Source organism: Molossus molossus, unplaced genomic scaffold (assembly GCF_014108415.1).
Source record: "Molossus molossus isolate mMolMol1 unplaced genomic scaffold, mMolMol1.p scaffold_m16_p_21, whole genome shotgun sequence".
Lineage (NCBI taxonomy): Eukaryota > Metazoa > Chordata > Mammalia > Chiroptera > Molossidae > Molossus > Molossus molossus.
This window is the reverse complement of record NW_023425357.1, coordinates 3273576-3301466: the sequence shown is the minus strand read 5'-3', so window position 1 is coordinate 3301466 and position 27891 is coordinate 3273576. Positions and strand designations below refer to the sequence as shown.

The 27891-nt window shown below is 45.8% G+C and overlaps 3 protein-coding genes across 3 annotated transcripts in view; all 3 read right to left on the bottom strand.

Moving 5' to 3' along the window:
* Positions 1 to 27891, bottom strand: part of LOC118639337 (leukocyte immunoglobulin-like receptor subfamily A member 2) — a 462866-nt gene that overhangs the window by 427087 nt on the left and 7888 nt on the right. Inside the window, exons 2-3 of the mRNA XM_036275708.1 lie at positions 24947 to 24977; positions 19912 to 19999 (exon numbers count right to left, since the gene is read on the bottom strand). Coding sequence (XP_036131601.1) covers positions 19912 to 19960 — 49 coding nt within the window. The 5' untranslated portion in view covers positions 19961 to 19999; positions 24947 to 24977. The remainder of the gene's footprint in view (positions 1 to 19911; positions 20000 to 24946; positions 24978 to 27891) is intronic.
* Positions 5468 to 11724, bottom strand: LOC118638726 (leukocyte immunoglobulin-like receptor subfamily A member 6). The gene is made up of 4 exons (XM_036274862.1): positions 11716 to 11724; positions 6377 to 6455; positions 5944 to 6216; positions 5468 to 5799 (listed from the first exon to the last, which is right to left on the bottom strand). Exons 1-4 carry the CDS (start codon positions 11722 to 11724, stop codon positions 5468 to 5470), a joined length of 693 nt encoding a protein of 230 aa, XP_036130755.1.
* On the bottom strand, positions 17160 to 20554 carry LOC118639334 (leukocyte immunoglobulin-like receptor subfamily A member 5). The gene is made up of 4 exons (XM_036275705.1): positions 19661 to 20554; positions 19193 to 19480; positions 18735 to 19046; positions 17160 to 17635 (listed from the first exon to the last, which is right to left on the bottom strand). The coding sequence occupies exons 1-4, from the start codon at positions 19884 to 19886 to the stop codon at positions 17514 to 17516; spliced, it is 948 nt and encodes a 315-aa protein (XP_036131598.1). The 5' UTR covers positions 19887 to 20554; the 3' UTR covers positions 17160 to 17513.

The following is a 27891-nucleotide window of genomic DNA, read 5'->3' as shown; positions in this document are numbered from 1 at the left end:
AAAATCCTAGAAGAGACTGTAGGCAACAAAATTTCAGACATCATACGCAGCAGAATTTTTACTGACACATCACCTAAGGCAATAAAAACAAAGGAGAAAATGAACACATGGGACTACATCAAACTCAAAAGCTTCTGCACAGTGAAAGATACAATCATCAAAATGGAAAGGCTACCCACTGTATGGGAGAGCGTAATTGCCAATGATATATCAGATAAGGGGTTAATTTCCAATATATAGAGAGTGTTCATACAACTCAACAAAAGGAAGACAAAGAACCCAATTTAAAAATGGGCAGAGGAACTGAATAGACACCTCTCTAAACAGGACATACAAATGGCTAAGAAACATATGAAGAAATGCTCATCATCACTAATCATCAGAGAGATGCAAATGAAAACAACAATGAGGTATCACCTCACACCTGTCAGAATGGCCACCATCAATAAATCATCAAACAACAAGTGTTAGCGAGGGTGTGGAGAAAAGGGGACTCTAGTGCACTGCTGGTGGGAATGCAGACTGGTGTGGCCACTATGGAAAACAATATGGTGTTACCTCAAAAAATTAAAAATTGAACTTCCATTTGACCCAGCGATCCCACTTCTAGGAATATCCTAAGAAGCCTGAAACACCAATCAGGAAGAATATATGTACCCCCATGTTTGTAGCAGCACTATTTACAATAGCTAAGATCTGGAAACAGCCCAAGTGTCCATCAGTAGATGAATGGATAAAAAAGCTGTGGAACATATACACAATGGAGTATTATGCAGCTGTAAGAAAGAAAGATCTCTTATCCTTTGAGACGACATGGAGGGACCTGGAAAGTATTATTCTAAGCAAAACAAGCCAAACAGAGAAAGACAAGTATCATATACTCTCACTTATTTGTGGAATATAATGAACATAACAGTCTGAGGAAGGGGGTAGTCCCAGAGACGCGGAAGTGGGATACATACTGACAATCCCCTAAATAGGGGGATGGTGGGGAAGAGATAAGCCACAGAACTTATATGTATGTATGAATGAACAGTGGACATGGACGACAAACTGGGGAAAGGGCAGAGAGAGAGGGGGAGGGAGGAATCAGTGGGGGAAAAAGGAGAAACATCTGTAACAAAAATTAATTAATAAAAAAATTAATTAAAATAAATAAATAATTGTTCATGATGTAAAACAATTTTTAGAAAGAATATGAAATCTCTCTCACACCTAATATCTATTAGGCCTTGTACCAGTCGCATATTTGTTACTCGATGACAAACAAAAAGCAAGGTCAAAGTGGACACTTCTATTCCTACCCTGCAGCAGAGAACAAAACCTACAGAATCTGCTTTGTGTTGTTTTATTGACATTTCTTCTGTATCAGTCAAAACTGGTGAAAGAGAGAGAGAGAGAGAGATTTATTAATTTGGTAAGTTGGCTGCAACACAATACACCTACCTGGGTTGCTTAAGAGAGAAGCAATTAATTTTATGAGAGTCTGAAGACCAGAGAGATTGATGGACACATGGAGATAGATAGATAGATGATAGATAGATAGATAGATAGATAGATAGATAGATAGATAGATAGATGATAGATAGATAGATGAATAAATAGATAAATGGGTGGGCAGATACATAGATGATACATGCATACATACACACATACATACATACATGATAGATAGATAAGACAAACAAATAGACAGATAGCCAGACTGACTGACACACAGATCCATGTACACAGATAGTAGATAAATGGATACATTGGTAGCAACATTGCTGTCATCAGACTCTGTTACTTGTCCTGCTCTCTAGGTAAGTTTCTCTTACATCAAGACTGGAGATTATTTTTTTTGGCTTTAATGGAATGTAACTGACTTATAACATTATGGTAGTGTTAGGTGACAATGTGTTGATTTGATACTTAAATATTGCAATAAGATACCACCTTAGCATTATCTATCAGTTTCATCAAACTGTCACATAAGTGAGAGATTATTAAGTTTTTGTGTTTATCTGCCAGATTTATCTCACGTGGCACAATGCCCTCAATGTCCCTCAGCATTATCACAAATGGCAGAATTTCTTTCTCTCTTGTGGCTGAATAGCTCACTACATGAATGTAGAATGATATCTAGATATAGATTTATAGAGAAATTGGTAAATCCCACCAATCAGAGCCTTCTAGAAATGCTTGTTCACAGGCAACACTCTTGCAGACTGTTCCTTGAAACACAAATGTGTTCATTCCCAGGAATGACATGTCAGGAAAATGAGATCGGTGGTATTGGGCTGCAGATGACGGAGCTCAGGGCTGGGGTTCGTGGTAGGCGTTACTTTGGTGTCATCATTCCAAGTTTGTGCCTCATTTTGCCCTTTTACTCAGTAATTGCATCAAAGTAACATCCTGTGACTGGACTGATGAAATTTCAGTGTTGTCCCTCTGATGATTCGGTGATTAGAAATTTAAAAATTGTATTAAATAACAGTGAAGGAGAACAAGGGGTCCTAGATATGTGGACACTAACAAACGATGTGGGGTGGTCCCTCAAGCCAGAGAGTGGAGAAAGAAGGGCTGTTGTTTCAGAAAGGCCACCTCAGTAAATAAAGAAAACACACATTTAATGGAGGAAGAGTCCTGTACTGGGAGCGTTCGGGCAGTTCCTGCACCCAAACCGTGTTCACTCCCCCGAACTCCCTCAGCACACAGTGTTCCCAATTCTTCATGATCCATGTTTTCTTCACCAGCTCCTGAGATCATCAGATGGGCTCCAAGGCTCCCCCTCTCTGAACAGTCCATTGTTCCCGCTGTGCTCACCTCCTGGCTGCATCATGGGTCCTACTCTGGCTGGTTTGAGCCTGAAATAGCAGCACCCCGAGGACCACCAGGACCAATCCAGCCACGCCCATCCGTACGAGATTCTCCACTGTGTAGTCTTGGGGATGGAAAACTAGGAATAGTGGGTGAAAATATCATAGAGGTCAGTGTAGATCCAGATTACCCCAGAATCCTGAATTATGCCCCAGAGAACCTCTCTCTCTGTCTCTGTCTCTCTCTCTCTCTCTGTCTCTCTCTCTCTCTTTCTCTCTCGCTCTCATTTTCTTATTATTTTTTATTGTTGAAAGTATTACAGATGTCTTTCTTTTTTCCCCCATTGGCACACTCCTTCTTACTCCCACCCCCAGACCAGCCTTTGTCTGTGTCTATTTGTTATGCATATACTTCAACTTAAAAAGCCTCTGCACAGCAAATAAAATTAGCATCAAAACGAACAGAAAAGTGACTCTCTGGGAGACCATATCTGCAATGAAACGAGACAAGGGGTTAATTTTCAAGATAGATAGATAGATAGATGATAGAGATGATAGATAGATAGATAGATGATAGATAGATAGATGATAGATAGAAGATAGATGATAGATAGATACACATAGATGATAGATAGATAGATAGATAGATAGATAGATAGATAGATAGATAGATACAGTACTCATACAGCTCAACAAAGAAAGACAAACAATCCGAATTAAAATCTGAAGAGAACCTAATAGACACCCCTTCAAAGAGGACATACAAATGGCCAAGAGACATAGAAAAACATATTCAGCATCTCTAATCATCAGAGAAATGGAAATTCAGATGTCTTTCAGGTATCACCTCACACCTGCCAGAATGACGACCATCAACAAATTCTCAATTAAGTGCTGGCGAGGGTGCAGAGAAAGGGGACCCTGGTGCACTGCTCCTGGGAATGCAGATCTGTCTCTGGGAAGACTTCACCCTCTGAGCTCACCCCATAACTTGGATTTCTTCCATTCCGGATTCTTGGGGTCTGACTTGTCTTGCGATGGTCTGATGGCATCAGCTGCTGCTGAGAATTGTGAATGAGGGTGTGAGTGAGGACTTGGGGAGACACGAGCCTTCCTTCTGGAATCCGTGCTCTCAGAGGCCCAAGCCTCTCAGATCACAACATTCACACAGTTCCCTAATGAGCCCTGTCTGCTCTCTGCCAGGTCCCTGGTCTCCTCATTGGATGATCTCAACCTCCTGTGATCTCTGAGTCCAGACCAGCTCTGAGTCACTTTGATTGAATGGAACTGTGCCCAAGAGTTTAGGATGGGAGAGGAATGGTCTCAAAACAGAAATAAATACTGCTGTGTGTTCTGTGTTTGGTGTGAAGCACAGACCCCATAAGCTTTTCCCCCCAAACCTGGAAGATTCCACTTACTCCACAGCGAAGAACCCAGGATCCCTGGAAGAGGAGTTGGAGTCAAGGGCTCCTTAGTGTCCTCCTTTGTGGAGCCCCCCTGGACCCTCTCATGTATTATTGTCTCAGACTCTGAAGAGACAAGGCCATGGGCTGGCTGATCCTGAACGAACAGGGTCAGGGGCCCCCAGGGGCTCACTGGGCTGTGACAGCAGGTAGGGGGAGGTGCTGAGTGAGCTGTAGCACCTGTAGGTACCCCTGTGGGTGGAGGTCACAGGACTCATGGAGAACTCTGCCCTGAACTGCTTGGCTCTGTACTTCAATCTAAGCCTTGGAAGGGGGAGGGGATTGGTTGCTCTCCCCTTGACCAGAAGGAAAGTATCCCACTGGTTCTGTGACTGACACAGCAGAGTCATGTTCTCCCCTGAGGACAAAAGTACACAGCTTCTCAGAGAGGCAGGGAGTCTCAGGAGCCATCCTAGAGAGAAGGATGTTTGGCTGGGCTGGGGCTCAGCTTTCCTGAGCTCTGTCAGGCCCCTTATGTCACCTGATCTGACAGCAGCCTGTGAGCAGGAGGGGACCTGGGATGGACAGACATGATCCAACACTCAGGGAAGAGAAGGGACCACCTGACCCCCACAGGAGCAGCAGAGCTGGGAACTGAACCAGGTCTGACTCCAGCCCTCTCTCCTCTGAGCTGAGCCTCGGCTGAGGGAAAGGACCTGGATGCCCCAGACCCTGGTCCTGCCTGCCCCTCCCTGTGCATGTCACCATCACTGCCACAGAGGGGACAGTCCCCACAACACGTCCTGCATGTCCCTGTGAGGCCCCCTCCCCCAGGAGGTCAGAACCAGAACTGAAAGAAAATCTAAGCTCTGGGCCATGAATCTCTCCTTTTACACTTGGGGACCCTGAGGCTCAGACAGGGGAAGGGTGTATCCAAGTCACAGTCTCCAGAAGAGTCTGAACTCCTCATGACTCAGCCCCTGTCCCCATGAAAACACCCACCACCTCCCCACAGAGACCCTCACCTACACCAATGTGGGCCTGACTCATTGGGGTGGGACCATCCTCAGAGCCTCTTGGGGATCTGTATGAGTGGTGGGGGGGCTGCCTTCTCATCCCTGGATCCCTGTTTCTCTCCCTCCAGGTGGGCCCCAGCATCGCCCTCTGCCATGACCACCCGCTTGCCACCTGCCAGCCTCAGAGCCCCTCACTCTTATTCAAGTTCCCATGTCTCCTGGGGACAGGAACCTCAGCTGACTGTGCTTAAAAAGTTGGGGTCAGGGGCTCCTCACCTGAGAACTGGAGGTCCAGGGGGTCACTTGGGTCAGACCACTCGTTGGGGGTTCCATTATAATAGCCATAGCATCTGAATGTTCCACTGTGGTTCAGGGTCAAAGGACCCAGAACGAACAGGGCCTGAGACTTCCCACTGGTGATTTTTTTTGAGTTGAGGGACCAGGAGAGCCTGTGTTCTCCTTCCTTAGTCAGAATGAACCTGTCAAATCCCTGCCCTGAGCCACACTGGAGGGTCACGTTCCCCCCTGAGGTCAGGACAGGGCTGGGCAGGGCTGAGAGGCTGGGTTTGCTGTAGGATCCTAGGAGGGAAGGAGACAGCATGTTAAAGGGGCTCACACCTCCCTAGTGTCCCCCAGGGCTGGGCTGTGAGAGGGCAGAGGCCCTGAGAGCAGCCCCTTCCTGAGGGCAGAGCCTGAGGCTGGGACCCCTGAGTGTCCCCTCACCTGTCACCACCAGCTCCAGGGGGTCACTGCGCTCTGACCAGCCAGTGGGGCTGAGGTAGGCACAGGAATATTTCTCTGTATAACTTCTCTTTAAGAACTTGGCACTATCCCCAGGCTCCAGCGGTGTCTGTCTGTCCAAGCACGTACGCATGTCATCTGTATACAGACAGTACTCCTGGGCCTTTGTGGTCCCCCGACACCAGAGGGTCACGGAGCTCCCCGAGGGGACCACAGAGCCTGGCTCAGCCCAGATGGTGGGTTTGGGGAGGGTCCCTGGAAGAAAAACAGAGGATGCATCACAAATACCTTCCCCACCCAATCCCAGCTCAGCCAAAGCCCCTCACATTCTATCACCTCATCCCAGAGACTCTGTGCTCTGTCCTGACCCCAGGGGAGAAGTAAGAGATGGACATGGAGCCAGACGAGGACTCACCTGCCTGCGTGTGGATCCTCTGGTCCAGACTCAGCCCTGGAGGAGAGACCCAGTCAGAGATTCGCTCCTGGACATGGAGCTAAATTTCTTCCCCAGGACCCAGTGGCCAGCAGAGTCATCTGAGCTCTGAGGTGGCCATGAAGAGGGGGGTAGCCTCCCACTCCCTCCTGTTGCCAATCTCCACAACTGACCGAGGCAGAGCAGAGCTGGGAGGAGGGACGTCATGGCACCTGCTCTGAGTGCTCTGCAGATGGACAGGACCCTGGGGCTGAGGACAGAGACGCACAGGATGTGGTGAGTCAAGAGCTTCCGCCTCGCTTCTGGGTCCCGTCAGCTGTGGACCCACAGCCAGGGGATGGCCCCACCCTAACCCTGAATCTGGGTTTTTTTCATGATGAGGGTGCAGGAGGAGTCTAGGAGCTCTGGAGACACTCAGCACAAATACAGGGGCTCTTCTGACTCCCAGGACTCTGATCAGTCTGAAAACTTGCTCAGAGACAAACCACTAAATCAAGACCCTGGTTTCTGTCTGGAGTCAAACCACTAAATAAAAGTTACTACAAATTGTCTCAGCATCTCTCAGATGGAATTTACCTTTCATCTCTGAATGGCCCATCCACAAATATTGACTCCTTACCTAGTACCTGCTGAGGATTTGGGCCACAAACAGAAATGTATCTTTGATCCAGGAGACCCATATGCTGTCTTTTGAGAACTCTTCTCAGCACAGTGTGGGTATTCTAAGGCTGAGGTTGCAGTTATGGTACATGAAAATGAGAAATGAGAGAAAATATGAGAACCAGGGACCGTGACTAGACTGTGGTTGAGTAATGGCTGTTTGAAGACGTGTAATTCTTGAGAGGAAAGACATGCTAGAGAACTCTAGAGACAGAGAGGACCCTCTGAACAACAGTAAGAGAGGGTGAGGTGGTGGTTCATTGTGGGGGTGCTCCCCCCATGCAAGGAGGTGGGATTATGTCCATAAGGCAAAAGGAATACATAGAAATAAACTGTGATGGTCAGACTGAGTTATCAAGATCATATGAGCTCGAGAAATTCAATATATGGAAATAACATATAATGTCAACAGTGGTTGAACTCCAGTTCTCGTGTTTGCCACCATGTTTCAGGATCAGCATGAGGATATACCTCAAGATCCTCAATTAGCCCTTAACAGTCAGAATCACAAGCAAAAAAGAAAAACAAGAGGAAGGAATCTCAGTGTTGTTCCTAGTTTGTGCTTTAGCTCTGGGATGGGGAAGAAATTTGCTAGTTGTATAGAAATCTAGGAGAGCCCAGACATGGTCCGTAGCAGGTCGTGTGAGTGTGTTTAACTGTGACTGAGTGTGTGTGTGTGAGTGTGTGAGTATGTGTTAGTGGGTCTGTGTGTGTGTGTGTGTGCATGTGTGTTCATGGGGTAACTGCACTAGTCTGGATGAGAAAATGAGAATTGAGAGCTGAGGTAGGAGAGTCACATCTGGACGACCATGAGCAGTCTTCAGTTCAGACAGAAGAATCTGTATTTACCAAAAACTGTGAGAAACATGAAAATATTTTTAGCAGAAAACAAAGGTGTTTTTTAAAAATTAATTACTTTATTTATTTTTGTTATAGATGTTTTTCCTCCCCCCCATTAATAACCACCTCCCTCTCCCTCCCCATCCTGTCTTCATGTAAGTTGGAAAGAACAATGTGGTGGTGACCTGGGGAAGGGAGGGGGGTGGAGCTCAGATCCCAGGAAGGTTGGAAATGTGACAGCTGCCTTGGTGGGTGGGAAGGTGACCTTCCCTTCCTGCCTTGCTGATGGGGACAGCAAGGTTGCCTCAGAGACAGGGAGCCAAGGGGTGGGGGAGGGACGAGCCTGGGGCTGTGCAATGTGCTTCTGCTCCCACAGGGCAGCTTGGCCCTTCCTCTGGCCCAGGATCCCAGGTTGTCCTCACACTGTCTCCACCTGACTTTCTGTTTCTGAGCAGTGGACCTCTCTCTCCTTGGGGCAAATCATTTGAGTCATGTCTCAGAGCCCCTTTGAAGCTGGGTGTCACTCTCCTCTTTAAACCATGAAGACCTTTCAGGATTCACACAAAATTGATATTCATGAGATCCTGTTTGAAGACATTAAACACACACAGAGAGACACACTTATTTTTAGATCGTCTATATATCTTTATTTTTATGGTGCATTTTTGAAGATACACGCCTTAGTATAAAAGTAATGGATGATCGCGTAGTTAAAGTTTATCATGTTTACAGACACGCCTTTAATGTCAGCAGTGGCACTACTACATCTCGAATGTCTGAGGGACCCTTGAGCTGCTCAGTTCCTCTCTTGGGCTGACTTCCCTCAATTGTAGCTCAGTGATACCAACTCCACCCATGCAAATGTGGTGAGAAATCACCATCCCTGAGACAAGGGGGAAGGAAACAAGCCATTCGAATTTACATGGAGATGTTAGAGCTCTGGAAATTGAAAAGTAGAGATACCTCATCCAAGGGAGCAGAAGGAAGAATCCAGATCTGACCACTCGTGTGGACTCACCTAACCACGACAGATCCCTGCAGTGCAGGGGGCAGATCCTGGTCTCTCCCTGTAATGATGCTCTGCCATTTGGTGAGCCTATGGAACAAGGTCAACTTTCAAGTTTGCCCCATCTCATACATAATATTAGAGTCAGATGGGCTACAAGTGAAAAAATGAAGAGAAAATCCATTTTTCCTTAGCAAAATACATAAAGAAGTATTTTTCTAGCCTTGTGAAAGCAACTTTTTCTGTTAATGGAGACCACAGCATGAATGTAGTGGGGAATTTGGTAAATTTCAAACCAGGAAATAGAAGAACTGTTTCTCATAGACACCCAGAAGTGAGTGAATAGAAAACCACACAAGAGGTCAGAGTGTGAGAAGGTGTTTGTGAAGCCAGAATGACCCAAGGGACTGGGACTGACAACCTGAAGAAATAGCTGCAAATCTGTGAGATGACAGTAGCAACGTTAGGAAAGTAAGCAAATACTTTAACATGCCACTTGCAAACATTGACATCCAATCTTCTTTATGGGTTTAGGCAGAATTGTGCAGAGAATCATCCCCTGCCACTCATGCTTGCTTTTCTGTGACTAAAACAACAAGTTCGTGGGAGAAATACAAACTCCTCAACAAAGTGGATGTATCTTCTATTGTCTTCAGCTCAATTACTATCCTGCTTGCAAGAGTCTCTGTCTTTGAACTTAATATGAATGGTAGGGTCACTTTATTCCTTTTAAAACATTTTTTTATTGATTGTAGAGAGAAAGAAAGGGAGAGGGAGAGAGGAATAAAAACATCAGTGAGAGAGAACATAGACTGGCCGCCTCCTGTATGCCCCCCACTGGGGATTAGGCCCACAAACTGGGCATGTACCCTGACCAGGAATCAAATTGGCAATCTCTTGGTGCATGGGTCGATGCTCAACCACTGAGACACACTGGCCGGGCCACTTCATTTCATTTTAAATAGCTCATGTTTATTCTGTTGAACATATTCTTGATGCTCAAACACCAAGAAAATAAAATGTCTATATAAAATTAAACAGTACTTGTCATGAAGGTATACAATTTTTTTAAAAAATCTATGAAAATAGGCTACACAAAACACCTGTAAGCCATATACTCATATTTATGGGCCCGCTAAATGAATGGAGCTGTCCAGACCCCAGTGCTGAAATAACTACCACCTCTCAGGATTAACACATAAAATAGTAGAGAATTAGGGGAGATGGTGGTGGCCCATGGTCTTTAGAAAAACCTCCTTGATACGCATGCACATTCTTAGTTAAAGCTGGACCTGGTTTGGTCCTCACGACCTCTTGAACGTCAGCGAGCTGTACTGACTGGTGGATTCCGGGATGACAACTCTGAATATTCTTTGCACTATCAGGATGGTGTTGCTCATACATCAGAAAAAAAGGTGCTTGTCACCCAGGAAGAGGATCAGCTCTTGTCACCCTAGAAATAGCAGGTGCTGAGGGTCTGATTTGAGCCACACCCTTTTATATCCCCACACAGAGTCAAGGAACCATCTGTCTCCCTGCAAAGAAATCATATGTTATTGACTTTCTCCCTCTTTACACCCACCCCTCCAGTCCCTCCCCTCTGACATCCATCAATTTGTTCTTTATTTCTGTAAATTTTTGTTTTGTTTGTTTCTATTATGTTGAAAGTCCCACATATAAGTGAAAATCTTTCTCTGTCTGAATTATTACACTCAGGATAATACCCTCCAGGTTCATCCATGTTGTTGCAAGAGGCACAACTTCATTATGTTTTACAGCTGATTACTATTGTGTTGTGCACGCACGTCACACTTTCTTATCCAGTTATCTATGGATGTCGAGGATTCAAAGCAATTTTTTTTTTTTTTTGTAAAATCTTGACAGAGTAGCTCAGGCCATTGATTTTGTTAGTTTTTCTTTTCCAATATGTTCATTCATGATATTTTAAATCTTGAATGTTTAGAGTATTATAGATGTCCTTATTGCCCCCCTTCGTCATATTTCTGCCTTGGCCCGGACCATCACCACCCTATTGTCTGTGTCCATGAACGATGTATATATGCATATATGTTCTTGGCTTAATCTCTCCCCACCCCCGCCATCCCTCTAAGATTCACCATTCTGTTCTGTGTATCCACGCCTCTGGTTCTCTTTCATTTAAATATGTTTTTATTGATTTTTTAGAGAAAGAAAGAGATAGAAACATCCCTATCTTGGTTGACCTTCAGTGACGACTCCCATTCTTTTCTGATCCCTGTGACATGAGGGACCATTTCATGTGGCTGGTTTGGGTCCACACATCTAGAATGCCATTGTCCCCTCCACTTTCATGTAACTCAATGTTCTTTATTTCTAATCACTTCATTACTAGATGGACATTATTGAGTTTTCATCTCTTCAGTTCACAGGAGTTCGCCTGGATTCCAAAAGTAAATAAATGGAAAAAATTAGATGTGAGCCTAGAAAAGATGAATCCAAAACTGTGCCTACCACCTTCTCTGAACCTCACAATCCTTCTGTCTTCATCCAATGCCATTTTAAAAAATTTTCCGTGTCAGGTTTGGCTCACCGGTAGAGCATCAGCTCTCATGTCACAGGGGTCAGAAAAAAATGAAGGTCGTCACAGAAGGTCAACCAAGATAGGAAGAGAAAATACACATTTATTGGAGGAACAGTCCAGTACAGGGAACACTTAGACTCTTCTGCTCCCAAACCATTTGGCTCTTATTTTGCTTCAGCCTCTTATACAGTCCACATCCCCTTGGGCAAACACTTCTCTTTCCTGAGACTCCATAAATGCAAATTTCTTCCTTGCTTTCGCCATCCCGACAACCAGCTGATGTTTACTGAGAAGTTTCCCTGTCTAGTCACGAGATTCATTGGGGTAAAGATGACTGATTCCTCTCCTGGACACGTGGAGCTCAGATTAGTGACATCAGACAATGCAAATGTTTCACAATGAGTAATGTGGCTGCAGTTCTGGTAAGTTGTAGAGAAGGAGAAAAACTGAGCACAGAGAGAAGCAATCATGGGTGGACGTCCGGCAACCATGGAGTGTGGGGACCTGCTGGTGCAGGAGAGACCAGGACATGACAGGGGTCAGCACAAGGGTGGTGAGGGCACCATGGACCAAAAACAGCATGACGTCTAAAAACTGTGAGTCATTGGGGTGCTCTGTGCCCTGGTCACACAGGAACTTTGTCCCCGGCAGACACTCTTGGGTTTCATCTTTCAGGTCATGGAAGACTTTTCGCTGAAAGAACATGCGAACAGGATGCTGGTTGGAGAAGACACCACTCCGTCGGGAATAGACCGTAGGAGGACTTTGTGGATAACAATCAGTGATGAATCTCCAACATCACCGGCCACCAGGTGATGAGGTGATCGTATTCTAGGTGGGCAGGTGGACTTCTGGTGCAACCCTTACACAAAACCTATGAAGTGAACACGGGTACAATTGAGTGAGGTGACGTGGAAAGACTTCTTGGTCATTGTCATGGTCTAGGACAGGGCTGGGGAACGTCCGGCCTGAGGCCGCATAGATCCCATGAAACCATTTGGTCTGGCCCTGCCAAGGGCACCAGGGACTCAAAGTCAATAAATCTAGGAGCTTTTTCCATAGCAACATACATTTATGTTAAGTGAATCACAATATAAATTTTTCAGGACAAGCCAGGAACATCCATTTTGGGATAGACAGGACACGTCCGAGTACATGATGGGACAGACACGATGCTTCTCATTGGCTGCCCACGGCCCGTCTGTCTGCACTGCAGTGGCTCAGAGGACCACCAGCACCAGGCGGACTGGGAGTGTCCACGCTGTGAAAGTGTCAACACGCTGTGGCAAAACCACGGCGATGCGGTGTTGATGAGACCAGACGCCAGGAGATGATTCCTCACGACCTGGATGACCTCGCCTCCGATGATGGACAACGATGTTGTCGACTTCTTTGTTGACACGGAAAATTACTCCAATCCAACGTATATTCACACGTCCACCATCAACAATCCCAGCAAAAACTGATTCTCAGATGAAGATGAAGGAAATCACAGTACACATAGAGCCCTCAAGAGTCCGTGATACAAACGTTGGATGTGTTCCAAATCCAAGATGCAGGATCAGAACAGCGATCAAAGCAAAATGATCATGTCACAGCTGACACACACACTGGGTAGTTATTAACTCTTCAGGGGTGTGACATCCTACACACAGCGACGACAAAGAAAAGGAAAGTTAACGTAGAGTGTCAATCTTTCCAAGAGAAATGGAAAAGTGATTGTTTGTTGTGGATCTCAAAGACAAGCCTGGGTGCCTAGTTTGTGATGACGAGTTAGCAGTAATAAAAAAGTCAACCTAAAGCATCATGACAGCTCAAGACATGCTAAACTCAATGAATGGGGAGGCCAACTGCATCTGGATAAAATCGATGGTCCTCAGTGGGGTTTGCAATCACAACCAGCCACTTTCACTGGGCCTCATTGTGACAGAGACAACGTTACTCAGACCAGTTATGTAGTGAGCGAGCTGATTGCAAAGAAGCGGAAGTCCCCTGCAGAGGGAGTTTGTGAGAGAGTGCTTGGTGGCTGCTGCCGAGTTGTTAGCACCAGACAAAGCAAAATTGTCTCAGACTGTTGGTTTGTCTCGAAGAACTTATCTCAGATGGGATTCCTGACATAGCAGAAGATATTGAAAAAGCACTGAAGAACTCTGCAGGAGATTTCCAATTGTTCTCTCTGGCTGGTGATGAGACAATGACATAACAAATACTGCCCAACTGGCCATTTTTGTTCGTGGGATAACTGCAGAGTTTGACACACGAGAGGAACTGCTGTCCCTGGGACCATGTCTGGCATTGTAAGAGGTGAGGACTTGTTGGGAGATTTATTTTATCAATGAAAAACCTTGAGCTAACATTTGAAAAGTTAAGCAGCGGCCTTTATACAGGCGGAGCTCCAGCCCTGGCTGGCTGACAGAAAGGGTTAATTGCATTTGTCAAGAAAGAACTGAATCATCTCAGTCATAATCCAAGTGATTTGATTAGATGCCACTGCATCACACACCTAGAAAGTCTCTGTGCACCGTCATTGCGGCTCAACAATGTGATGTCAACAGTAGTGTCCTGCATACATTTTGTCAAAAGCAGGCCTTTTAAAAGCCACCAATAAAAGGAGTTACTGTTTGATCTTGACTCAGTACAGGGACTTGTTTATCCCTGTGAAGTGTGGTGGCCGAATCCCGGAAACATGCTCATGAAGTTTTATGAACTGCGGGATGAAGTCAAGCGGTTCGTGGAGATGAAGGGAAATCCTGTCAGGGAACTCAATGACAGCAAGTGGCTGTGTGATTTACGTTCATGGTGGACATCACCAAGTCCCTCTCAGAGCTGAACGTCAGGCTGCGGGGCCCCAGCCAGCTACTCCGCTCCCAATTTCAAACGTGAAATCATCTGAAGCTAAATTAAAGTTGTGGAAAGTGCCACTCGGAAGGAGTAACATGGAGCATTTCTCACTCTGGAAGGACGAAAGCCTCCTACAACACTTGGATATGACAGTGAACGTGCAAAACGAATGGAGGCATTTCATGAAAGATTCAAGGATGTGAAAGTAAACAGTGGAACTGAGCAGCTTGGCTACACCGTTCAGTGTGGAACCAGCTGACGTGCCCGATGACCAACAACAGGAAATCATTCAGCTGCAAAACGACCATGAGCTGCAAGCTGGTCCAAACTCCTCCCGCTGCTCGAGTTCTGTAAATGGTGCATAAGCAGCGATGAACTTCCCACAGGGAGGGGACACGCACTGAAATGTGCATCTGTGTTCAGAACAACTTACTGCTCTGAGCCGTTCTTTTCAAAACTGACCGTTGCAGAGAGTCCGCTGGGCTGCAGACGGACGGACGCAAACCTGGAAAAGCAGTTGCAGTAGCAACATCGTCAACACCAGCGTCACCAAAGAGGCACAGTTCCAGCCATCACAGGAGGGGTGAGTTAATTCAATGTTCGACCAAACATAGCAGGCTAATTCTTAAGTTGATCATTTTGTGTGGCCCAAGAAGGATGTTGTAAATTTCCGAATGGCTCTTGGTCGAACCAAGGTTCCCCGCTCCTGGTCTAGGAGGTTTGGAAGGAGTCTGCTCTGTTCAGATTGGCTCAGGGAGGTGCCCCTGACAAGGCACAATGTGGTCCTAACTCAGGTGGTGTGTGTCTGGGGAGGGAGAGTTTCACGGGGGTGAGTGTGGTTTGCAGGAAGAGTTGGCTCCAATGGGACCGGGGAGTTTAGCTCAGCCTGATCTTCAGCAACATGGAACGTCAGGTGGAGAAACTTGGGTGTTGCTGGAGGAAGGGGGAGACCCGTGGAAAGCTTTTGTAGGCGATGGTCAGTGACGGGTTAGTTTGGAGCCATGAGAATAAAACACCTCAGCTGGGTGTGAGGGTCTGCAGGAGGCCAGACAGGAGGCTGCTGGAGCCGCACCAGAAGCAGCTTCTATCACGTTGCCTCCAAACCTCTGAGTCATTTCTGCTTCCTCACTGCCTCGTGTCCCCCAGGGTATAACCCTGTGTCTAATGCTGTTTATCCATCTCCATCATTTGGTAAAAGAAAAAACTAGTTGGAGACAATCCATGAGCTTTAATTTAAGAAAAGACTCATGACTGTGGAGATGAACTGGGTCACAGGAAGAACCGAGAAACCAAACTGTGAGATGTGTTTGCCGTGCGTGTGTGGGAAGAGAGCGAAGAGTTGAGGCCCCTTCCCCTCTCTGCTTGGTTGCCTGGAGAAGGCAACGGGGCCATCATGAGGCTGATGCGCCCAAGAGATGCAGGAGGCTCGGGGACATGTTTACAACACTGTCAACTGCCTCACAGATGGAACCACCAGCAACCTCCTGGCCTGGGATTGCGGTTTATTTCTCATCACACTTCCTCTCTCCTACTTCCTTGTTTCTGTGAGCTACAGCAGCTTCTGTCCATCATTGTCCATCAACACTTCTGAGTCCTTTCAGCCCCTCACTGCCTCTTGGACCCCAGACTATAACTCTCTGACACTGCTTAGTCCGTCTCCTTGCTTTGGGTGCGAGAATGAGTTGGAGACAATGTACAGGTGTTCATGTAAGACCCGGGGACTCGTTTTTTAGCCATCTATTTTGAGCCCATAACGTCTTTCTCTCTCTTTCATCATTGTAGGAAATTGAGAAACCTGGCCTCGGAGGGTTGATATGAGACACAAAGAGTCTCACTCTGATGCCACTGCTCTGACCCGGTGAAGACATGGGGATAAGAGGTTATGGTAGGAAGGGCTACTTGGAAGCCTCACACATACCTCCCCAGCCTACAAGGTAAGACAGAAGCGATGGCGCATCCTTGGTGGAACGGCAGCTGAGCTCAGACTAAAGGATGCAGGAATGAGGGTGCTCATCCTGGATCCTATGCTCAGCCAAAGTCAAGGGTGAAGGTGGAGATTCCATCAGTGGGTTGGTCCCTAAGCACTAAGGCACTTAGCGCATCTCTGACCTACTGGGAGTCCTGCCTCCCATAAAACTCCACGCGGACGTGGTGCAACCTCTAAGGTACAGGGATCTATGGGAAACCATGTCTGTTTTGCCAGCATTTCAGTTTATTGATGCAAAATCCACATAACACAAAACTGACCCTTTTAAAGAATAAAACTCCCTGGAATGTAGTAAAGACACACTGTCTCAATCACAACATTTATCTAGGTTCAAGAAGTTTTAATAAACCTCCTCAAAAATATTTTAAAAAGCACAAAGCAGTCAATCTCCAGTCTCTCTTGTAGCTCACTGCACACAAAGCAATCTGGTTCCTGTTTTGTTTTGTTTTTTATCCTCACCCGAGGACACTTTTCCATTTTTTGTTCAGGTAGAGTGGGAGGGAGAGAGAGGAACAGAGAGAAAGAGAGAAACATCGACGTGAAAGGAACACAACGAGTGGCTGCCACCCGCACAACCGACCAGGGCCGGGGACGAACTGCAACCGAGGTACATGCCCTTAGCGGGAACCGAACCTGGGTCCCTCAGGACCGCAGGCCGACGCTCTAACCGCTGAACCAAACAGGCCAGGGCTGGTTTCTGTTTTCTCGAGTTTCCTGCTGCTGGACATTGTATACAATGTCCATGGAATCACCCACAACGTGATCTTCTGTGTCCTGCTTCTGTCACTGAGCTGTATAGTTGTGACGTTCACCCACAATGTCGCACGGACCGGTACTCTGTTCTTCATGGGTCATAACATTCCCAGTGTTATGATGACACCACACTGTGTGTGTATGACTGTGATCCAGCATGAAGGGTGCATAGATGTGAATCCAAACCAGCCGTGTGGGACGGACCCTCACGTCACAGGGGAGAACAGAGGGCAGTGGAGGAGAGTCAGGGATGACAGGGAGGGGGAGCACCACAGTCTGATGGGGGAGGCGTCCTCCACAGGAACAGGGCACCTGCCCCCGTGCACCCAAACCTCCTCTGCACCTCTCCTCCCCTGGACATTCCCAGCAGAGAGTTTCCCAACTGGGGTCCAGATGCTCATTCATCACGTCCTGGGACATCAGATGTGCTCCACGGCACCCCACTCTGAACAGTGCATTGTTCTCCCTTATTTTAAGTCCTGGCTGCATCGTGGATCCTTCCTGGGCTGTTCCGAGCCTGAAATAGCAGCACCCCCAGGACCACCAGGACCAATCCAGCCATGCCCATCCGGATGAGATTCTCCAATGTGTAGTCTTGGGGATGGAAAGATAAGAATTGGGGGTAAGAGATCACAGAGGTCAAGGCAGACCCAAATCTCCAGGATTCTGAAGTCAACCCCGGGCTCCCAGCACCCCTTTTACGTCAGCGACCCTGTCATGTCCAAATTTACAAGCTGATCTGAGTCACCTCGATAAGAGTTAACTGTGCCCAAGAGCACAGAAAGAGTGAAAAAATGATCTCAATTCAGAAATAGTTAAGAGCTGTGTGTTCTGTGTTCAGTTTGAGAGTCGAGACCCCATAAAGCTATTGCCCTACAGCTGAGAGATCTCAAGTGTTCAGCAACTGCAAAGGGGGAGGGGTTTGAGTCAGGGGCTCCTGCATGTCAGGAGCACAAGGGGTGAAAGTCTGCGGCTGGGTGTCTTCACCCCACCCACCCAGGTCCCTCCTTTTAGAGAGTCTGCATTTTAATCATCACCTGGAAATTTTCATGACATCATTATGTTATTAACTCACCTTTTATATAATAATGAATACCTACAATGGTCGATACATTTACCAGATACAAAATATGGGTATTTGGATGCCAGTCCCGTGGTTTTTCTCTCAAAAGACAACAAAGGTCACTTGAAAACGTGAAGTAACAGAAAATCCCCCAAATTATATTATATAATAAACCAAAAAAGTATAAAATTACATCAGTCTGTTACCCCATTTTGCTAGAAAAACCAGGATGTAAAAAAAAAAAAAGTTATTGACCTATCCCAATTACAAAGATTAGTGTGAGCCCCTGGTCCTTGGTCAGAGCGAATCTGTCAAAGCCAGCCTCCGAGCCACACTGCAGGGTCAGGCTGTCTCCAGGCAGCACCAGGGAGCCCGGCTGGGCCGAGAGGGAGGGCCCCCTGTGCACACCTGGGAGAAGGGGATGTGGCATCAGGGGGCACACACCCCATTGCCCACTGGGGTGCAGGGAGAGTCCTCTCCTGTCCCTCCCTAACCTTACACCTGAGGTTCTGTCCCCCAGAGGCCAGTGTCACTGACCCCCTGACCCCAGGACTCCACTCGACACAAGCCTAGGTCAGTCATTTTGGGCCCAGGGAACAGATGGATTTGCACAGGGGTCTGTCCCCTCACCTGTGAACGCGAGATGCAGAGGATCACTGGGGTGTGACCACTGATTGGGGTGGGATCTGGATGAACCATAGCATCTGTAGGTCCCCCCGTGGGAGGAGTTCACGGGGCCCACAGGGAAGGTGGCCTGGGCATAGGTGCTCTCAGCATTGGACCTTGATTGCGGTTCCATGTGTCGGGGCGGGTCAGCTCCTCCCTCCTTCAGCAGATGGAAAGTGCCCGATGTGTCCTGTGAGCGACACACGAGGGACATGCTCCCTCCTGAGGCCACCACAGGGCTTGGCTGGGCTGAGAGGGAGGGTGCTCTGTCCACTCCTAAGGGAGAAGGGGGATCCGTGTTACAGGGACCATTACCCACATGTTCCCAGTGTGGACTGTGGGGTGAGGTCCCCCTGAGCCCACCCTCCATTCCCTGAGTGTGAGGGGAGCCACAGTGGGGAGGGCACCCAAGTTCCCCTTACCTGTCACCACCAGGAGCAGGGGGTCACTGCGCTCTGAGAGTTTGTGCTCAGTGGTGTAATACGCACACTCATAGAGCCCTGCATGCTGTGAGCTGGAGGATTCAATGTGGAAACTGGTCTTGCTGCTGAAATTGGGTGTGATCCTTGTAACCCAGGGCTCAGGAGCCCTCTCTCTATACAGAGTATAGGCAGTAGCCTGCAGAGACCCCTGACACCAGAGGGTCACAGGACTTCCTCTGGTGATCATGGGGCCTGGCTTAGCCCAGATGGAGGGTTTGGGGACAACTTCTGGAAAGGAATCAGACACAAAATGTCAGGGGAGCCCTTCTCCCTCTGTGTTTCCCCAGCTGTCACTCCAAGGTCCCTCCCAGGTGGGTCACCATGATTCCAAACCCTGTGTCTCCCCCGCTGCCCTGGGAAGACGGGGTGGTTACTGTGCTGAAGCAGGAGGTCTTGGGGAGCACTCACCTGCCTGTAAATGGTCCCATGGACCCCGACACAGCCCTGGAAGAGAGTTCCTGTGAGAACCATCCCCAACCACACGTAGAAGCTCCAGGCCTGGTCTGGGCCCCTCAACACTGGGGGCAGACCTGGGGCTGAGCACACCTCTCCTCCCCCAAGGTCCTGCCCCCAGGGAGTGTCCTGAGTCCTGGGGTTTCTCTACAGCAGAATCTGTGAAGTCAGGGGGCCCCATCACTCTGCATTTCCCCAGATCTCACAGAGGCAGAGAAGGGCAGTGAGGGTCGCGGTCATGGTGCTTCCTTCCATGGTCCTCAGTGTGCAGATGACGAGTAAAATTCACAGAGCCTGGGAGACAGACGGACGCATGGGATGTGACATGGGTCCAGGCTTTGTGTGACATGTCGTGGGTTCCTCATCAGTGGCCTCACAGGAAGGGAAGTAGCCCCTCCCTGAAGGATGTGACAGAGGACACAGCTGGTTCTGAGACCTTTCAGACTGACCTGAGTCTCAGCGGACCCCCAATGTCTGCCTCCACCTCACACCAAACCCAAATCCAGAGAGTGACACCTGACCCAGAGCATGAGGGTAGAGAAACAGGCAGGAGAGGAGCCCCCCCCCTTTTCTGCTACAATTCTGACTCTGCCTTTTCTAAAATGTCCGTGACCTTGGGTAAGACACTTCCCTTTCCTGAGCCTACGTAAATGAGAATTTCTTCCCTTCTCTCATTGGGCAATCCGTCAGGCAATATCTACTGAGCAGTTACCCTGTCCAGTCATTGGCCAGGCTCTGGGGAGTCATGGCTGAAGCTGACAGATGATTCTTTCCCTGGACTCATGGTGCTCAGATTATTGAACACAGACATTACAGATATGTAGACCGCTGATGGCTAGTTAGCCTTGTGAGATTGTACATATTGGAAGAAAAAAGTAATGACACAATGAGGTTCAATAACAGGAAGACATCATGCAACCTGGGTCCTGGCTGAGAGGTTCCTTCTTGAGGGTGAACTGGCCCAAGGCATGAGCAGGGACCAGCCCAGAGGTGGTGGGCTGGGGGCATCATTGACCAGAAAGATCTCGACCTGTTTCAGACGTGAGAGCAGTCAGGTGAAGGCTCAGCCTGCTCACACAGGGTCTGGAGCACCGTGCACATATTTTGGATTTTATCTTGAAGCCAATGGGAAAAGTTTTAAGCAACAGAGAGTACGAAGAAATTTCTGTTTTAAAAAGGCGAGCACTATGTGAAAATGTCCTGCAGGCAGCCTCTATTAATAATTAGCTCGATCAATAACAGAACTCCAACATTCGCCTGGCCCCTGGATGGCTATTTTAAATCATTTATGTGGTTTTCTCGGGTAACTCTTACACAAACCTGTAACACAAACTCATTTTCTGCTGGGTGGGATGACACACGTCGGGTCTTGGACCAGCAGGTTGGAAAGGAGGTGGCTAGGTTCATTCGGATGGGGAGAGGGAGCAGCTGGGAAGGCAGAGAATTTTTAAATTGCTCGGTTTGGGGTGGAGGTTTGTGGTTACCTGGTGAGTTTGGTTGTGGAGGGAGAATCCTGTTTGCTGGGGCTGGTGAGTTCCGCTCAAGCCTGATCCTTCACAGACTTGAATATCGGAAGGGAAAGAAGTGGGGTCTGCATTGGGGGACCCAGAAAGTGGCTGATGAGCTGATACAGATAAGACATCGTGAGTGTTGTGATGGGTCGAGATTGCTGTTCAGAAGTTGTCAGTCGGGGGGAGTGGAGTGGCGCTGATCAGATGTCAAGTGCAGGAGTAAAGAAATGGAGTCTATTCCCTCTCTCCTTGGTGCTGGAGGAGCCAGTGAGGTGGTCACCGGAAGGACTACCCCAGGGCAGGGGGAGCTTGGGGAGGTGCTGAGAAGATCATCATTGCTCAGAAGAAAGCATGGCTCTACTGGGGCTGTGCATTTTCTCTCCCCACACACTTCCCTTCCCTGACTTCCTGTTCTGTAAGTCAGAACCATCTTTTTCTTCATCTTCCTTCATCCAATGCTCTGGGTCATTGCTACCCCTTCGGTGCCCTGCCTCCTCCTCACACCGTGAGGCAACCCAGATTTTAAAATGAACACAGGCAGACCCAGCGATCTGTGAGAAAATGTATGTTACTGATCTCCCAGCAAAGGAGAATAATATCAACGGAGAACAACATACTTGAAGAAAAAGATAGCTGACCATTTCACAAATTTGTAGAAAGTCAGACATTTACATGTCCAAAAAAACTCAGCTATCAGTCTTTGAAAACCAAGCCCACACACATCCTGATCATCATCAACCTAGTGAAAAAAATTGAGAACACCGAGAAAAAAAATAGGCACATTACATACAGAGAAAACATAATTGGAATGATTACAGATCTCCTATCAGAAACCACAGGGTCCAAAGTTGTAAAGTTCTAAGAGACAAGAAACATCAAGCTGGAATTTCTCTGGATCTATTCTTCTGGGATGGAAGCAAAATAAAGTCATTCTTAGAGGAAGGAACACTGAGCAAATTTGTTGCCAGCAGCCCTGCTGAGAAGAGATAATAAGTTATTCAGGCAGAAAGGAAATAATTCTAGAGGGACACTTGGAAATTCAAGAATAAAAGAAGAACAAAAATATTTAAATATGTGAGTTAATATAATAGCATATTTTTCTCTTCTTGAGTTTAAAAAATATGTATGGCTGTTGAAAGCAAAAATAATAACATTGTCTGCTGGGGTTTAATGTTTGTGGATATAATACATATGACAACTACAGCATACAGTGGTGGTAAAAGGATCTACACAGTTGTAAGCCTTCTGCATTTTCCTTGAAGAGGTAAAATACTACCTCTAAGTAGAGTTTGTGGAACTAGCTGTGTATATTATAATACCTACAACAGCCGATTCAGAAACAACATACAAACAAAAATAGCAGTAGATAAATTAAAATGGAACACTACAAAATCATCCAAAAAACAAACAAAATAAATCAGCAGAAAAGAGAAAACTGAAGAGCAAATAATATAGGTAACAGCCAGAAACAAACAATAAAATGAGATACCTGACAACAACCTTCTCAATAACTACATTAAATGTAAATGGGGAAAACACAGTTAAATGGCAGAGATTTTAGGACTGGATTAACAACAAATAAGACCCAACTATTTGTAATTGACAAGGGTTCATTTTAATTTTTAATTTTTATTTTAGGGGGTGATGGGGGAGAGATAAACCACAGAACTTACATGCTTGTATGCATGAACATGGACAATTTTTTATTAATTTATTTTTGTTATAGATGTTTCTCCTTTTTTTCCCCCATTGACACCCTCCTCTCCATCCCACCCACCCCATCCCCAGCTTTGTTGTCCGTATCAATTGGTTATGCATACATGCATATAAGTTCTGTGGTTTATCTGTTCCCTCCCCCCACCCCCTCTTCTGAGGTTTGTCAGTCTGTACCCTAATTCCACGTCTCTGAGTTTACCCTGTTCCTCAGACAGTTATATTCATTATGTTCCACAAATAAGTGAGATAATTATCATTATTTTTTAAAATACTCATCCAACAATATGTTTTCATTCATTTTGAGAGAGAGAGAGAGAGAGAGAGAGAGAGAGATACATTGATCTATTGTCTCCTTATTGGAAGTCAATCAAATCACTTTGTAGTTCAGCCTATCCCCCAAAACGTCGTATTACACATATTCAGTGCTAGTTTGTCCTAACTCCTAACTCCTAGGGCATGGCTTTTTTGGGCTGTCTTGATGACTCCAAGGGTTTCACAGTTCTTTATGATATTTAGACAGTCTTGTCCCCACGTGAGCTCTGGGTATTCATGGAAAACTTTATTTTTAGTTCTGAAGATGTTAGTAGGTTAACAACATATTCTCAAACATCATTGGATGATATTGCATGTTTGTTTGTTTCCGTTGCAATTTGGACATGATACGAGGCGAGTGCTCATGGAGGAAGGATAACTGGGCAGTTGTGACTTTCTGTCCTTGGCACTGTACTAGTCTCCACATTTCCCCTCTTTCCTTCATTCTTTCTTCTTTCTTGTTGTTCCAAGATTCCCCTCTTATCATTTCCTTTCGGGGCAAGAACTTTTTGTGGCCATTCATTCACGGGAGGTCAGTTTGTGATAAATCCTTTCATTATTCCTTCACCTGAGAATGTTTTATTTCCCCTTTATTCCTGAAGAATAATTTCACCAGTTATAAAATTCAGTGTTGACAGTTCTTTTCTTACAGCTCTAGGAAATTGTATCTTTTCTCTCCTGTCTCCCCAGTTTCTGGTGAGAAACTCATTGTCATTCAAGTAGGTTTTCCCTCTGTAGGTGATGTAGCATTTGTCTCATGCATTCAAGAAACTTCTTTGTCTCTTTTCTCACTTAGTTGGCTTATGATGTGCCTAGGTGTGGATGTCCTTGGATTCATCCTCCTTGGCTTCACCCATGTTCATGAATATGTAGGCTTATGACTATTGCCAGGTTTGGGGAATTCCAGCCATTATTTCTTGAGTAGTATAAGTCTCACTCTCTGCTTCTAGGACTTTGACCACATGGATGTTTGAGCTTTTCTTACCACCCCACAGGTTCTTGAGGTTCTCCTCGTTTTCTTCCTCTGTTTATTTCCTCCCTGTTTTCCAGACTAATTTCTCTTGTTTTCTCCTCAGGCTCATTTTTTCCTTTTATCCTCTTCATTCTGCTGTTGGGCTTATGCATCCATGGGGCCTTTTATTTATATTATTGATTTTTTTTTTGAGATGTAAAATTTCCATTGTGTTCTTCTTCATAACTTCTGTTTCTTTGCTGAGACTTTCTCTTTTATGGATTCTCTTTAAGCATGTTTGTAATTGTTCATGAATAATTTTTATTATGGCTGATGTACAATCCTTGTCAGATCATTCTAATGTCTGTGTCATCTGGGTGCTAAGCATCTGTTACTAATGGTTTTTACTCACTCAAGATGAGATTTTTCTTGGTTCTCATGACAGCAAGTTACTTTTTAAAAATTGAAACCTGGACATGTTGTGTATTGTGTTGTGAGTGTCTGGATCTTCTATTATAGAAGGCATTTTCTGACACACGGCTGGGCTACTGACCTGTTACTGCCAGGTGGAAGACACAGTCCAGGTACCTTACGTGGCCTCCTTTGACACCACTGTGTCATGGAGTCTTAACAGTCTTAGCGTGTCTACTGCCTCTCTCTATTTTTTGAAGTGTTTTTATGTTTGATGTATATGCAATGTCCAGTAGCTTTATTCTGCTTTATGGAATGGTGGGATTGTTAGATACTTACCTCTATTTTCTCTTGGTCTAAAACTGGAAGTCTGAAATGCAAATGATTTTTATATATTAATGATATACTCAGCATAGACATTTATATTACTTTGAATTTTCTATGCACATAATTTGTAATCTGTGAATGATAGTTTATTCCATCCATTCAGTCCTTATCATCCACCCCCCTTCTTTTACTTAATTGGTTGGTTCTTGCAGTGCTGAATGGAAGTGGTCATAGTGAATATTCTTGTCACAGTATCAATTGCAGGAAAAATACTTTCAAGTTTTTAACCTTAAAAACTATTTTTTTAATAAAGATTCCCAAAGATGCTTTGATAAATGATAGAAAATTTCCTTTGATTTCTGGGGAGTTTGTGAATTATAAATTAGCAGTGTATTTTTGTTAGTGTTGTTAATCCTCACCTAAAAATATCTTTTCCATGGGTTGTTTTTAGAGACAGTAGAAGGAAGAGAGGGAGAAAAAGGAGGAGAAAGAGAGAGAGAAAGAGACTGAGACAGAGAGAGAAACATCAATATGAAAGAAACGCATCGATCAGTTGCCTCCCACATGCCTCCTGACTGGAGCTTGGAATCAAACCTACAACCCAGGTACATGCCCTTGACCAGGAATCAAACCTGCAACCCTTCGGCGTGAGGGCTGATGCTCTAAGTGCTAAGGCACACCGGCCAGGGCTAGTGCTTTATTTTTAAGAAAAGCTTTGCATCTGTTGATATGATCCCTTTTTTTATTTCTTCATTTAACATATGAATTCTATTGATTAAAATTTTTTAATATAAAACCCACTATGCATTCCTGAAAACACATGCCAGCATGGTCATGATAGATTATCCTTTTTACATGTTGATGAGTCTTGTTTGAATATTTTGTTTAGGACTCTATTCCTAGGTTCATGTGAGAGAGATTCCTGTGATGTTCCCACTTGTTTGCTTCCATGTTTGGTTTGGTATCAGATTATTTCTAGCCTGATAAAGTGTGTTTGGGGCACATGCCTCTTTTCTCTATTCTAAGAGAAGCTTGTGTATGTTTGGGGGGTGTGTGTGTGTGTGTGTGTGTGTGTGTGTGTATTTCAGACATGCTTAAGTGTTTGAAAGCATTCACCAAAGAAGCTTTCTAGACTGAGTTCATTTGGCAGGAAAAGTTTTAATCATAGATACAATATATCTAATATACATGACCATTCAGTGTTTCAGATTTCACACATATGAGTGAAATTATATGGGTCTTGTCCTTTTTTTGTCTGACTCATTTCACTTAGCATGATAGTCTCAAGATCCATCCATGTTGTGGCAAATGGAAGTATTTCACTTTTTTATGGTGAAATAATATCTCATTGTATATATTACCACTTCTTTATTCTGTCATTGATTGAAGGACACTTAGGTTGTTTCTATGTCTTTACCAGTTCTTTCTTTTAAAAAAAATATTTATTTTCTTTATTGATTTTAGAGCAAGGAAGGTAGAGGGAGAGACAGATAAAAACATTGATGAGACAGAACATCGATTGGCTGTCTCCTGCCTGCCCCCCACAGAGGATTGAACCCACAACCTGGACATGTGTTCTGACTGGTGACCTTTTGGTGCATGAATTGATGTTCAACCACTGAGCCACACCGGCCGGGCATTCACCTTTTCTTTGCTAATATATTCATTTATGTTTCCTTTTGTTTCAGTATGTTTTTTGATATTTTTAGAAAGAGGAGAGAGAGAGATAGAAACACTGATGTAAGAGAGAAACCTCCATCAGCTGCCTCCTATACGCCCCCTACTGGAGATCGAGCCTGCAATGTGGGCATGTGCCCAGACCAGGAATCGAACCAGGGCCTCTCAATCCAGGAGAAGATGCTCAATCTACTGAGCCACACCAGCAGGTTTAATTTGTGGTTCTTAATTTTCCATTTTATAGGTTTAATGTGTAATAGTTACATTATCATTCGTTTAAAGCACTCTCTCACTTCCGTCTCTCTCTCTCTCTCTCTCTCTCTCTGATTTAAAAATATCTATTAAATTTATTGGAGTGACATTGGTTAATAAGATTATGTAGGCTATTTAAGTGCACCTTTCTATAATACAGGATGTGTATGTTTCATCTCACTTCTGTTTTATTTCTAAATGTACACATTGATTATTGCAAAGACTGTTGAAATGGTAGGGATAGTAAGTATCTTTATTTTCAGAATCAGTGGACTCTCAGAGGGCCCCAGGAGCTTCTAGTGATCCAGGTCTGGTTTCCAGGGTGGGCGGGGTCACTAGCTGAATGTCCATGGGGGAAGCTCCTATGCCCTCTGTGGTCTCTGCAGGACCCCTCCTGAAATGTGGGGTCTGGGTCTTTCCTGGGCTAAGGAATGGCCAGAGCAGCATACACACTGGGCTCTGCTGGGTGCTCATCTGATGGGGAGAAACGGGGTGCACTTGTCCCGACTGAGGGCCAAGAGGTTCAGCTGAGAGTAGGTCACATCCTGGGGGGCATCAGATGCAGCAGCCTGGAGCAGGGGGAGAGTGAAAGGGATGAAACATAGTTGGGTTGGAAGAAGCCTGAATGTCTGAAGGGGATGGGGCCCAGCTGACTATCCATCTGTTGCTCCTCTTCCTCTTGTCTATCCAGGGAGGAAGTAGAGGTACCCATTCCTTGTCTGAGTCTTGATCATGAGTAGTTCACCTGGGCATATATCCCTCCCTGAGGGGTCTTCATCGTGCCTGTTTTGTGGACAGACAGTGACACTGAAACAGTGTCTTCTGATCCACTATTGAAACCCTCCAGTCAATTATCCGCTTGATGCCAGTGAAGAAGTTCTGAGCATCACAAAAGTGAGACCCACATCCTGAAGACAACTAAGGGCAGCTGCCAAAGGCTGAACCTTATCGTGTTCCCACGATCATGCCTGAAGCTTTGCAAACGAGCTCAGGAGCTCCTGTGCTGCAAACAGGGAGTCTGAAGGAGC